The sequence below is a fragment of the Bombus impatiens genome, unplaced genomic scaffold (genome assembly GCF_000188095.3).
Source record: "Bombus impatiens unplaced genomic scaffold, BIMP_2.2 scf_0019, whole genome shotgun sequence".
NCBI classification, from domain to species: Eukaryota; Metazoa; Arthropoda; class Insecta; order Hymenoptera; family Apidae; genus Bombus; species Bombus impatiens.
In genome coordinates, this window is record NT_176438.1 from 1,101,127 (window position 1) to 1,114,690 (window position 13,564).

At 34.1% G+C, this 13,564-nt stretch overlaps 1 protein-coding gene and 1 long non-coding RNA gene across 4 annotated transcripts in view; one reads left to right on the forward strand and one right to left on the reverse strand.

The window, feature by feature from the left end:
• LOC100741925 (V-type proton ATPase 116 kDa subunit a) overlaps positions 1 to 13,564 on the reverse strand; it is a 53,142-nt gene that overhangs the window by 6,066 nt on the left and 33,512 nt on the right. For 2 of the 3 annotated variants that reach the window (XM_012381194.2, XM_012381190.2), the window contains exons 2-9: positions 11,186 to 11,326; positions 9,749 to 9,928; positions 8,820 to 8,948; positions 8,625 to 8,743; positions 5,968 to 6,094; positions 3,794 to 3,970; positions 1,825 to 2,037; positions 1,057 to 1,270 (exon numbers count right to left, since the gene is read on the reverse strand). In XM_012381194.2, the coding sequence (XP_012236617.1) occupies positions 1,057 to 1,270; positions 1,825 to 2,037; positions 3,794 to 3,970; positions 5,968 to 6,094; positions 8,625 to 8,743; positions 8,820 to 8,948; positions 9,749 to 9,928; positions 11,186 to 11,302 (1,276 nt within the window). In that variant the 5' untranslated portion in view covers positions 11,303 to 11,326. The remainder of the gene's footprint in view (positions 1 to 1,056; positions 1,271 to 1,824; positions 2,038 to 3,793; positions 3,971 to 5,967; positions 6,095 to 8,624; positions 8,744 to 8,819; positions 8,949 to 9,748; positions 9,929 to 11,185; positions 11,327 to 13,564) is intronic. The other variant, XM_012381214.2, reaches the window with a different exon arrangement.
• On the forward strand, positions 1,173 to 1,730 carry LOC117151307. The gene is made up of 2 exons (XR_004461123.1): positions 1,173 to 1,312; positions 1,390 to 1,730. It is a non-coding gene; the product is annotated as an uncharacterized LOC117151307 (long non-coding RNA).

Genomic DNA, 13,564 nt, shown 5'->3' on the forward strand with positions numbered 1-13,564 from the left:
AGGTCGTCGCTTTCCATATTCCTATCTACACACGTACATTCGTACGTTATAAGAAATACACGGTGCGTTTCGTGACTATATAAAACCAGTTTCAAATTTCCTACCTTTATGATGTTCATCTTTATTTCAATTTCGAATCTGATTAGAAACGTGCAACGTAGATGGTGCGCGCGATCGAACTTACGTTCGACGTTCAAGCTACGCTCACCGCGCAAACTGGATTTACATAGAGATAAAACCGATAGAGTGGTCAGATTTGAAGTCGTTCGAGTCGAAGCAATCGTTTCGATCAATTGTGCCACGTACGTAAAAATAAGCCGAAGATAGAGAAAAACGTGCGATCGATGTACGTGTAACGCTTCGTTTGCAAGAAAATGACATTTGGACGATAATATCGAACGAGTAAATACGTCGATTCTCAACTAAACACGCGTGAGTCACGATCTTCTTTTTCTTCGCGATTTGCCATGATATTCCCGAAAAACGACGCGTTAAACGAGAAAGCTTTTCATTTAATACGATATAAACCATATGCCGTAGGTTTACTTAGTAATTCTGAAAATCTGCTTTATCGGTGCAAAAGTTGTTGAAAACACTGATTCTTGAAATGCTCTGCGAATTCAATTTTCGTGCACGCTTTCCAAAACATATTTTCCAGTCTTCCAGTTCTTCGAACGCCAAAATGATCCTCGGTTTTAATAGTTGTCTTTTAGAAATAAACCTCTGATTTAGTACGTACGTTTCTACGTAAACGGATGAAACAAACAATGGTTCGTATAGAGATCCGACCACGACACAGTCAAGTGCGTGCGTACTCGGTGGAAATTCAAAGTCGATTTTCTCGGAAACGAAGTCCCTCAAGTGAAAACAATTCATTGCATATTTTCGACTTATTTTCTCACGCACGATCATCATGTAAGACAGCCTGTACCTTCGACTTATTTTTTCACGTACAATCGCGCCATCTACCAACTGCCAACTGTATCATTGTTTTATTAGGACACCGTGTATCACTCTTAACCGTAGTCAGTGTCGAAACGTAAAACGTTTATTTACCGTGTCCACAATCGCCGAACATGACGCTAAATAGGAAAGGGAAAGTGATAATCGTATAAAGAGCTGGATTAGCTTCACGATACGATGCCACGCCGTAAGCGTCGATCAAATTTTGAAAACCTCTGGTGAACTTGTTGGTCCTGTTAAACGTCGGAGGATCTTCGTTCGTGTAGATAACATTGAGGAACGATGGTATCGTACTACCACAGAGACGCTGAAGAAAGTCAAATTTCAACGCGATTTTTATTATATTATTGTAATATATAATATAACTTGATAAATGATATTATAATATAATTTAATTATAGTATAAACGGGAAAGCATATTTTCAGTTGAACGAGCCAACAAAATATAAACGAGACGTGAAAGAAGAATATTTGGTTATTATAGAATTCCTTCGAATATAGAAAAACATGAAAATTTGAAGAAAATCGCAGCGATGTTGAAGGAAGGACACAAGATATATCGCGTCTCGAAGGTATCCGGCCATAATTTACGAGAAAATTTATCATCGTTATCAAATGCTCTAAATAACCATATTTCATTTCCTTATTGTTCGACACAACGGTGTATAGAACGATGTGTACGATAACAGGAGAAAATTAATTTCTGTTATAGAAGCTGTGCTAACACGTGCTAACGAAATTAATAAGAAATATAGTATAGAACTGTAGCTTGTTACTAGAAGTGTTACTCCTATTCGAATTGTTTCGTTCTTGAAACGTATCGTAAAACTTGTATACATAATATAATTTGAAGAAACCAACCGATCCTTCCGTGAGACAGTCTCGGACAATGGTGAGATCGGCAACAGGTACCCAACATTCTCCTATAAGGCACTTTTTCGTTACATCCACGTTGAACAAATTCATCGTATGATAAATGGCCTTCATCTTTCGAACCATAATCGTCCAATTGGGCAACTCCTTGGCAACATTATGTAACACGCGTTGACGATGATCTTGCGTTTGATTTAAAACCTGAATGAAATGAAAAGAAACGAAGATATCAACGATGAAAGATTCGACGATCCATTTCATATAATATAACCAGTGAATTCCGGGTTTTCATATATTCGTCGTACATTTTCATCAGAAACGACCCGACAATTATTCAAACGCGCATAAATTCGATTTTCTTCGTACTGAAAATTATTGATATTTATGAGATATACGTAACATTAAGGAAAAATATGTTTTCGAAAAATATCTTACAAAAAGCCTGGAGAAAAGTGTAAACGACTTCCTTACTTTTTACATTTTTACGTGAAAGTATTTCAAAACATAGAATTATACATTTTTCGGCTGTCAATCTCCTACGATATAGATCCATTTTAGCAGTTATTAATTAGACCAATATTTTTCGTACGTATTGTAATACTCGTAATAGAAGCTGTAAATACCTGGATACTTCGACGAATCGAATCTTAGAACGAAAAAGCGTTTAAAAGCAAAAGGGAATCAATTTACTACGGTAAGTACCTTTCTAGCGAATTACGTAATCCGCGTTAACCAGCTACCTGTTTCTGACGAGTATACTCGTCATGGAGAAATATTTTTTGTTATGAAGAGCCCTGTCGGTAATAAAACAATCGTTTCGTTACAACTTAATTTCATATTACAACAGCCACACGTACTATGTGTTTGACGAGTATACTCGTCATGAAGAAATGACAATACTTTGTGTTATGAAGAGCCCTGTCGGTAATAAAATTAAGAAATAAAAACGGTGATTTCGTTACAATTTAATCGATATTACATCAACCATACGTACTTTGTGTTTGACGAGTATACTCGTCATGAAGAAATGACAATACTTTTTGTTATAAAGAGCCCTGTCGGTAATAAAATTAAGAAATAAAACAATCGTTTCGTTACAACTTAATTCGATATTACAACAGCCACACGTACTCTATGTTTGACGAGTATACTCGTCATGAAGAAATGACAATACTTTTTGTTATAAAGAGCCCTGTCGGTAATAAAATTAAGAAATAAAACAATCGTTTCGTTACAACTTAATTCGATATTACATCAACCATACGTACTTTGTGTTTGACGAGTATACTCGTCATGAAGAAATGACAATACTTTTTGTTATAAAGAGCCCTGTCGGTAATAAAATTAAGAAATAAAACAATCGTTTCGTTACAACTTAATTCGATATTACATCAACCATACGTACTTTGTGTTTGACGAGTATACTCGTCATGAAGAAATGACAATACTTTTTGTTATAAAGAGCCCTGTCGGTAATAAAATTAAGAAATAAAACAATCGTTTCGTTACAACTTAATTCGATATTACATCAACCATACGTACTTTGTGTTTGACGAGTATACTCGTCATGAAGAAATGACAATACTTTTTGTTATAAAGAGCCCTGTCGGTAATAAAATTAAGAAATAAAACAATCGTTTCGTTACAACTTAATTCCATATTACATCAACCACACGTACTTTGTGTTTGACGAGTATACTCGTCATGAAGAAATGACAATACTTTGCGTTATGAAGAGCCCCGCCGGTAATAAAATTAAGAAATAAAAACGGTGATTTCGTTACAATTTAATTTCATATTATATCAGCCACACATACTCCATGTTTGACGAGTATACTCGTCATCACTTACCTTTTGCGACACACTTTAGGTACATAGTTTTCAAAGTTTTCTAAGAGGTCGCAACAGCTAAATGGTTAACGATGTTACCGTATACGTACATATGTACAAGACTCACCAAGTTCAAGTCTTCCAGTCGCGTTCGAACGCCCTTCACCATATCCTCGCGATCCGCGTGGCTGTGCGGACATGGGTACAAAGACGCGTGGAAACCACTGCAAACTTTCCTGATGCGGCTCTTCAGCTGCTCTCCTTGGAAAAACGCGACGAACACCGTTTTAAAAATTTGATTACCCTAAAACAATCCGCAAAACTTACGTACATATATCAAACAAGATTGTATTAGCGATATCAACAATGTTAGTAAATATATCTAAATGTATCTACCGTAGTAGCGATTAGAATAAACTAACGTTACGATATCGCACAGCAAATAAATATCTTCTTCGATCGTCAATTATTTGAAAAATATTTGCAGAATGAAATTGCTAGTTGCAATAAATTATTAACCGCTTGACGTCGAATAAACCACCGACGCCTAAACAGTTAACTAATTCTCCTTACTAATGAAATTTCAATTTTAACGATGTTTTTTACCATCGCATACGCGTGGACATTTCGATGAAATTAAATTATATTCATACGTGAAAATTTCTCCCTTTTCACGATTTAATCGTAATAACATCTATATGCATATTATGGAAAGGTAAAAAGCACGAGCAATATTCTCATAATATATTAGGTTGTCCCAAATGTCCCAAAAGGAAATCATAAAATTTCACAAAATTTGTTTGTTTTATATTATTTTACTGAATTACGTACGATCCGTTTCAGTCTATTACTACATCTATTATTTACTTATAAAATGAAAGGAACTTTTGGCACAACCTGATGTACGCATCTACAAGGGCAAATTAATTACTTAAAAGTTCGTCTCTTTGTATTATTTATACATTTAAATAACAATCGGTGCTATAACATTGAGCATTCATGCTTAAAATCTTATAAAAAAAGATATATAAAGTATACAAGTAACTTAGATAAATTTGTGCAAAATTAAACAGAGCGTGCAGGAGTTGTGATTTTTTGTAATTCGAATGAAATTGATCGAGTTTGAAAGTCTATCGCGTAAATAGATCAGCAAAAATCTAAATCATTATTTCCGAATCGTTAGGTATTTGTATTTTACGATCATCCATCGTGATAAGAGTTACTGCTTCTGTCACAATTATCTGACTTTTAATTTTTACCGAAACGACCAAAAACAGAGATCAAGTTCGTATTAAGAACAAAATAAGACCTCCTGTAAAGAGTAATCTTTCTTAATTAATAACAGAGATAAAGACGATGAGCAGGTATTAAGATTAAATGGTAGTACAGTATATAGAATGATGGTATATGGGAAAAGAAAAAATAAAAGGAAAGCAATAATAACGATAGAAGAATAGCCAGTTTGTTAATAAAATAATTAATTGGAAGTTAAATCACAAGGAAGTTAAATGTAAATTTGTATCTCACTTTTTCCAAGCACGCCATAAAAGCAATATCAATTACGATACCTAAGACAAACCAACCGATTGATATTACATATATTTTCTGATATTTACAAATAAAAAGAATTACAAACGATAGCAAAATATTAAGTTCATCGATAGGAGGAATATCTTCAAAGAAGGAATCTAACAACTTAAGATTTTATGGTTGATTATTATAGGAAAATGTGAAATTCTTTGAAAGTGAATCAACTTTGAAGCGAAAGAAAGTAAAGAAAATCTTCTACTTGTTTCGTGGATAGTCCAGTTGACATGTATTTAGCTTAATAAATTCAACAACGTACCTACCTTTATTTTTCTTTTTTTTTTTAATTCAATAAAACAAACATCTTCTCTTCGGTTACACGCATATTACGTACAAAGAAGAGAAAGAGCTTCTACGTAATGATTTATGAAAGAATAATACCTAATGACAATACTAGCATCAACGTAAAAAGTAGAAAAATTAGAATATCTTACCAAATCCTTGGGATCCTTGCGTACGTGATTTTAGCGATAAATACACGTAAGTGAGAACGATGAATATAGACACAATAAAAATATATTAAGAGAATAGAATTAATATCGCGATAAACGAATCAATTCTACTCGTAAAGTTTATGCAAGTAATAGGTCATTTTTATATCTCTGTAAATTAGATCAAGAAAAGTTAGACGATGGTTTTAAGACAAAAGAAGGAAAGAAGAAGAAGAAGCAGAAGAGAAGAAGAAGAAGAAGAAGAGATAAGAAGCGAACTAACAGTAGCTGGATCTTCCAATGGCTTGTCGAGCTCAGCTTGACGTAAAAATACATTTCCACGGGATATTCGCCACAACATTCTCTCGAAAGCTGGTATTCGTTCTCGGCTTATTACTCCAGCAACGAACCTATAAAAGAAAAATTTCATCGAATAAAATATATGGCTAACATGGTAATTTCGAGAAGTTATAATTGAATTAATCGATTATTACTGGCACACGCAACGGTGTAATTTATAATAGTGTAACGAATGTGACGAATGTAACAAATATAACAAATAAAGTACGGTATCTATAGAAAATAAAATATACAAAAGAGAACGTCGTTTTGAAAACAACGTTTTGAGGTTAAAAACAACGTTTGTAATTAATTTTGATCTATATCATATATATATATATAATGTTATTGATTATTAATTTTTATCTCTACATTTATACCTTTTTTGTTCTATGGAAATAAAATATTTTTTCTTTGCCGATATATACGTTACGTTTACATTTCAGTGTATACTTTTAATGTCTTTAAGGTCTAATTTCTTTTTAGAGATTACACGACAGGCTTACGAGATTATTCACGCACGTGTAAACATCTCTTACGAACGAACGTACATATTATGAGTTATACGAACAATTCTCTCAAATGTCGTTAGTCATTATTATGAAACTCGACTATCACCATACTGTAAAAATTTGAAACAAATCCGAGAATGTAGATATATAGAAATTAGGTTTCAATTATTTAGTAGAAATACGTATTAAACTGATAAAACCTCGATATTCAATGAAACCATATTTAGCACTTATCTATATATATTATTACATATATGCTTAAGATTATATGGTTATTCATGTGATATACTGACTTTTTACTAGACACATGTCTGCAATAAATATCTTCTTGTAATTTCTCCGCATATTTTCAGATTCAGTTTCAGATTTTACCAATACGACGATGATGATAATAGCCGTCACGACAGTCATTGTGACAGACGTTACAATGGAAATGAAATGCAAAATATTTTGTCGTAACACATACGATATGGACATAATGGTTTTGTGAACGCTTTCGCGATATATAAATGCATCGCGTAATCAGTTGGTATTTCTTAAGAAGAGCATGAAAAATCGTCGAGTTCTACAATATCTACAGATTATTTTCTTCTATCACGCATTATCCTTTGTGGATGGATCGAGCAACTTACCTTCTCTTTCCAAATTTCTTCCCCTTTTATCGAAAAATCCGGCATTTTCAGATTGCACGAAACGAACAAAAAAAGATTTTCGCAGGACATCGAAACGATTAGCATTCAAATATTTAACAGGACGTTAAATGTTTGTCGAATAATCCGAAATATTATAAACCTGAAGAAGGGGAACTGTAATAATTTTTATCGTGGCTTGTCACGGAAGAAATCTGTAATCTGATGCACAAACCGATAAACTGGCTACTACTCGTAACGTTTCTTTCGTCCTCCTTTTTATCATTAAACGATACGATTATGAACGCTATTTGTCCAGACAAATTATCGTCGCAAGTATCGTTTCGGCAACGAAATCTCTCATTATCACAGCGTTTATTAAGCTGCACGATTTTTAATTTGCAGAGAAAAGTACTTTCCCAAAGTTGTCTAGAACTAAACAATTTAACACAACGTCGTTTGTACTTATAATACAACTTATAATCGAAGAGCAAGAGACATCATTTACAGTAAAGCGATTTGAAAATTTTAGAATTTTCCATTGGTATGGGTATTTGCCAACCAAATGCGAATAAGATTTTCCTTTCAATTTCACTTTCACACATTAAACGTAAGTTTTTCTCATTAGCCTGAATATATCGAAAATATCAAATTTCACAGGATTAGTTAGGCTCAGCAGGTTACACTTACAAGCGTAAGCGTTCATATTTTTGAGATGTTCCCTAATTTCAATGTGAAAGTGAAATCGAGAGAAAAATTTTGTTTGAATTTATTTCCCCATTCTCAAATATACATAATACACAGGGGCACTGTGCGTCCCGCTGCCTAGGCTGACCTCCTTTCGCTTGTGCAAGGTGGGTTGTTCGCGTGCAGGGGTATTTTGTCCGATCTTTAATTGTCAATAACTATAAATAAAGCTGATAACGCAATTTATTTATTCTTGATTCTCATTTTATTTTCACTGCAAGAATCATCCCTTAAATTTTCTGCACCTGTAGCCGAACACCCTATATATATGTGTGTGTTATAACGTATGAACGTGAGTGATTGGAACTAAAATTCTCAGTTTAGGTACGAATTAATAAGTTTGAAAATTCGAAAATCAACGAATCACGACTCGCGTCACGTTGTTCGTACATAATCTTCGATTATCGTTCTACATAAAGGAAGACGTTATAAAAAAAAGGACGTTGAAGAGAGGTTGGTGTTTTAAATATCTCCGAAATATAGCAGATGTACGTGGACTGTGGATATTCACGCAAATTTGTACTACGTATTGTCCAAAGGCGACTAAAGAAATAAAAGCTAAGTAGAGATTTACTTTACTTTCGAAATGTTACATTACGTTCTGTGCAGTTTTGCGTGTTTTCCCATAAACTTTATTTACGGAAAATAATGGCAATAAATATCGCAATTTTCCATAAATGCATAAGAATTTGTTATTAAATTGGAAAACATACTCGAGACGTCCCCGACTTGACGCGCTTGGATTCTGTGGTTCCTCGTTAATTAGCGTCCTGGTGATCGAGTCATTGGCCTCTTCCTGTTGATATAGAAGAAGATACGAATCTTGATTCTTCTACAGAATGGTAACATCGATTACACGAAGGAGGAGGACGCTATGAGCAAAAGCTGCTGTGAACTACTTTAGCTACCTCCGTGAAAAATACTTGAGTCTTCTCGAGCACGTGTCGCAATTCCGTCAACTCGAGGTAGTTACTCTTCAGGTTTACCGCGTTTTGGCTCAGCTCTAAAATGTCGTTCTCCGTTTCCTCGAGATGGGCCTGCAACCAAATAAAATACCTTTATTCTTTACCCTTTCGTTCTGTCGTTCCAATACGATGGATGAAACGAAGAGTCGAGGACGAACAAACGATTGGAGAAATAATTATTCGTTTATCGTCACGATTTCTCGCATGTCCTCTATCGAACGTTTACGTTATATTCAACGATCTACTTTCAACTTTTTACAGGACATAGATATTAACGTTACAGCTACCGATCTGTAGTTCAGTCTAATCTACGTTTTTCTACGACATCAAATTAATAATTTAGCTGTTTTCAACGAGTATACTCGTTATGAAGAAATGGTAATATTTTGTATTATAACGAGCTCTGTCGGTAATAAAATTAAAAAGTAAAACAGTCGTTTCGTTTACTTATGATACATTCTTATAGTATACACATTATTTAGTAAAAATAATTGAAATTAATATGAACATATTTGTGTCAAAAACAAACGATTTAAACAATTTAACGAAAGTAATTTTTTCGGCCCCTTGCCCTCTGCATGAGCGTGTTTGCGACAAACGAATACATTCTACTTCGCACATATATTTTTTCTATCTACCTATCTATTCTATTTTTGTATATATTTTAGATTGGTTAAAAATTTTTGCCGATATTATCATACCGATAATGTTTCGTTATGATGCTAATGGAATTGTTTTCCAATATATAAAATCGATACGAACGATTAAAAGATCGAATACGATAAGAAGCTAAGAGAGAGAGAGAGAGAGAGAGTATAATCGCGAGGAAATTAATTAAGACATTATTGTTAGGAAGGAAATAGAAATCTTACCTCGAGATCTATGATCATACGGGGATTCGGTGCACGTGGTAGTTGGGTGAGGTTATCAGCAATCGGTACTCCGTCCTTCCTTACTTCAGCTTCGATGTACCGAAGTTTCCGTTCCATCTCGTCGCATCGACGCACTTCGTTGACGAATTTTCGTTGAAAATAATTCACATCGCCGTTGAGCTGCGAACGAATCAAGAGCAGACAGAGTAAGCAAGAAGATCGTTAATTTTAAACGCGCTGTCTAATCGCGCCGTTCGTTCGATCCCTATGCTCATTGCACGTACGAAGGTTCGTTTCATTTTAAATTCGAACTGCAAGTTTTCTCGAGCGAGTGAATGTTTCCAGTCAATGGACAAGGAACGCAATGCAAAGACATCAAAGACATCGACACTTACAGGTCAGATATTACGTGCACACGGTTAAACTAAGTTTCGAAGAAATCATTAACCAGGTAACTCAGAAATTTAGTTTTAGAAATCTCTCGTGGGGTTAAGTCATAGAGTGCGTAAATAAATACAGACGACAAGTATATTTGTCAAACGCAGCGAAATAAAGCTTTCGTTCGACGTGTATACTCGTCAAACGCAGTTAACTGTTTAAACGAGATGTAACGTAGCCGACGCCTCCCGACTTCCTGTATCCTCTTCCATTATAATTAATTATCTGTACTCGCGAAGAAGCTATCGATATAGGGGGCATAGGAGATGGAAGCGATACAGCAAGGTCGTAAAATCGAACAATAGTTAAAACCACGTTTTGCGGGACATCCTGTATACTGCAAACACATGCGGTTGCTCGTATTACACATCGACGACAAAAAACTGCAGTTGTTTAGTCGAATTTTAAAAAATCTTAGAAAAGTTCACAAAAATTCCATTTTGAATGCTGTTCGAATATTAAAGCAATTGTGTAGGTGTACTTGTACTAACCTATGTATTACCTATAAATACAACCTATATATATATATCTATATTTATAAATATAACCTATATATATATTGTATCTACCTATCTCGCAATTTTTATATACACGTGTATAATTTTCAGATTTCTTTCGATCTGTACTAAACGTAATCCATCAGAGTTCAAGTATATTTCATTCATATGAAACGTTTTATCACGCGTAATATCGCATATTCGTAAAAGATTTCTGCGAGAGTCGAAATACTTTGGCGAGTCACTGCAAGTACTTAGGGGCTCGTTCAAGGTTAGGTAGAATGCTAGCTCGGAACAAATTCTTCTTCCGTGGTATATTTAAAAATAAATATTTATTTGCCTGCATATTTGTCTCCGTGTAAAGACGAGCTTGTATCTCTCGTATTTCAGTATCTCGAATTTCGCTTTATTTTATAACCTCGTCCCGGTATGTAGCCGTGTAACGCTTCTACCTATGATATCAAAGAATTTAAAGAAAGATTACGCCGATAATTAAACTTACATCACGAAACTGCACCGTGCCCGTTTCCCCGAGTTCGGAAACGGAAAGATAGGCCGCCTCTGGTTGAATAAACAACTGGCAGAGGGCCATCTGCTCGCTTCTGAATAATGCACCCATCCCAACAGCCAGTTATGTTTTGTCCTGCAATAATAAAGAAAAGATTTTTATTTTTCTAAAAGTATAAAAGATAGGAATAACAATTATCTTACGTTAGGTTATATCAATGGCTATATATAAAGAGTGTCTCACGTAAACAGGACGAGCTACAGCTCTGTGACGATAGATGGTAGGAAAAAGATTTCGTTCGGCAAAATTACATAGTTTTGAGTGATACACGATTCCAAATGGTGTTTTTGTAGCTATCTTAGGCAGCGACGCCATTTTCAAGATTTTTAGCTGACCTTCGCTCTTTGAAATAAATTTTTCAATTTTCGTCGATACGTAACGTCAATCGATTTTGATTTTCTATTTCTAATTTCTCTACAAAAGTACCAGACTGCTGCTTTAGCCAGAAATACTTAATTTAAAAAATATTTCGATTTCATAAAATAGAGTGTACGAAAGCCAAGGAAAAGGTAGAATTAATAGTGTTGCAATTTCCGATACATAGTGTCGTATAAGAAATGCAACGCGACCTTGACTCTTTATCGGAAATAATCTTTTGGACACTTCGTACGTTCGGTCGGTAGTTTCTGGCCGACTGGAAACCGATTAACTTTTATTCAAAGCATTTTTTTTATACAGATTATCGGAAGTTTGGGAAAAAATCGTGGGGATAGTTATATCGTATACTCTGTATACACGCGTATTATATATACACATGTATAACGATACTAAGAATCGCATGATAAGAATTCGTTCAGTTTTAAGGTTTACTAATTTTCATAACCACCGTTGTCATATAATAGTGTGATTTTCTAAATTTCCTAGTCTCCATATCAGCGACAGCGTGATTACATCTTTGTTTATCGATATTTCTTCAGCATTAAGTTGTGTAACGGAATTAAGCTTAAAGATTGCTATCGCTTTTTTCTTGTCTCGATTTCCGTTGTACGTATTTACGTATCTCGAAAGTTGTTAATTTATTATCGATCGAATTTTCTCCTTCGTATTTAATTGCGAACAGATGTTTATGTTCGTACGTGCTGAGATACAAACACAGGTGGTGGTAGAAATATCTTTACAATAACTGCATATGCAACAATATCGTAAGACAGCTTTAATTATTTATAATTATTTAGACTATCATATAAATATCGATATATATAAATGATAAACATTTACGTGAGTAAAATATCGAAAAAAATATGATAAATATGTATTGTATTAGGTTAGAAATATAAAGACTATACGAGATAAACGTATCCCTTTTCGATCGAATTTAAAAACCGTCGTATATTATATTTCGATAACGTGTTTCTTCGATAACGATCACGGATGGGATCACGGAAAGAGATTGTCGAAGAATAAATTGCGATATGCACACATATAATCTATACTTGTACACGTATAAGAAATAAGAGCGTAGAGACAAGAAAAGCAAGGCAACGTGTTAAGTTCAAGGTGATTGTAATCTTTTTCACATGATTCGAAGTTACAACAACGTTTCCACGTAATGTAATTAATCTTGCTAAATTACTACTAAACACAGGTGTATTCCGCGACTCAACCTTAGATAATTCTACATGATAACTCGTTACGACTATACCTGTTTCTATTCTACTAAACCTTACCAAACTGATACTTTTATTTTCCATTATTTCATTTTATTTTATCTTCCGCGTAATTCTCTGGTACCATCGTAATTCTTAATGTAATAAAATATTTGTTTTTCCTATGTTCGTTTAACTAATTATCAATTCAACCAAACGATATTCCTTTTACGTTATATTTAGCTTTAACCAGTTAGCTGTTGCGACCTCTATGAAAACTTCGAAAAGCGTGTACCCAAAATGTGTCGCAAAAGGTAACAAGTATAGGTGACAAGTATAGTCGCCAAGCAACAAATATGTGTGGCTGTTATAATATAGAATTAAGTTGTAACAGAATGACCGTTTGTTTAATTTTATTACCGTATTACATTAAAAGAATAGGGCGAGTGTTTAACATTACTTGTAACTTTAAATTTGAGCTCGTATACATACGTATAGATAAGAATTCCATCATAAATCTTATCATATTTATTAGTTATAATACTTGATAATATTAACGACACATGTCGTTAATACGTATTATTTATATGTAACAATTTTATCATCGTCGTCGAAAAAAATTTTTTCTCTCATGGGTACATAAAATATTCGCAGAGATTTTCTACGAGTATCTAAATAGCATCTACTGTAAGCCACTGTATATGTACGTGTGAATATCCATATATTC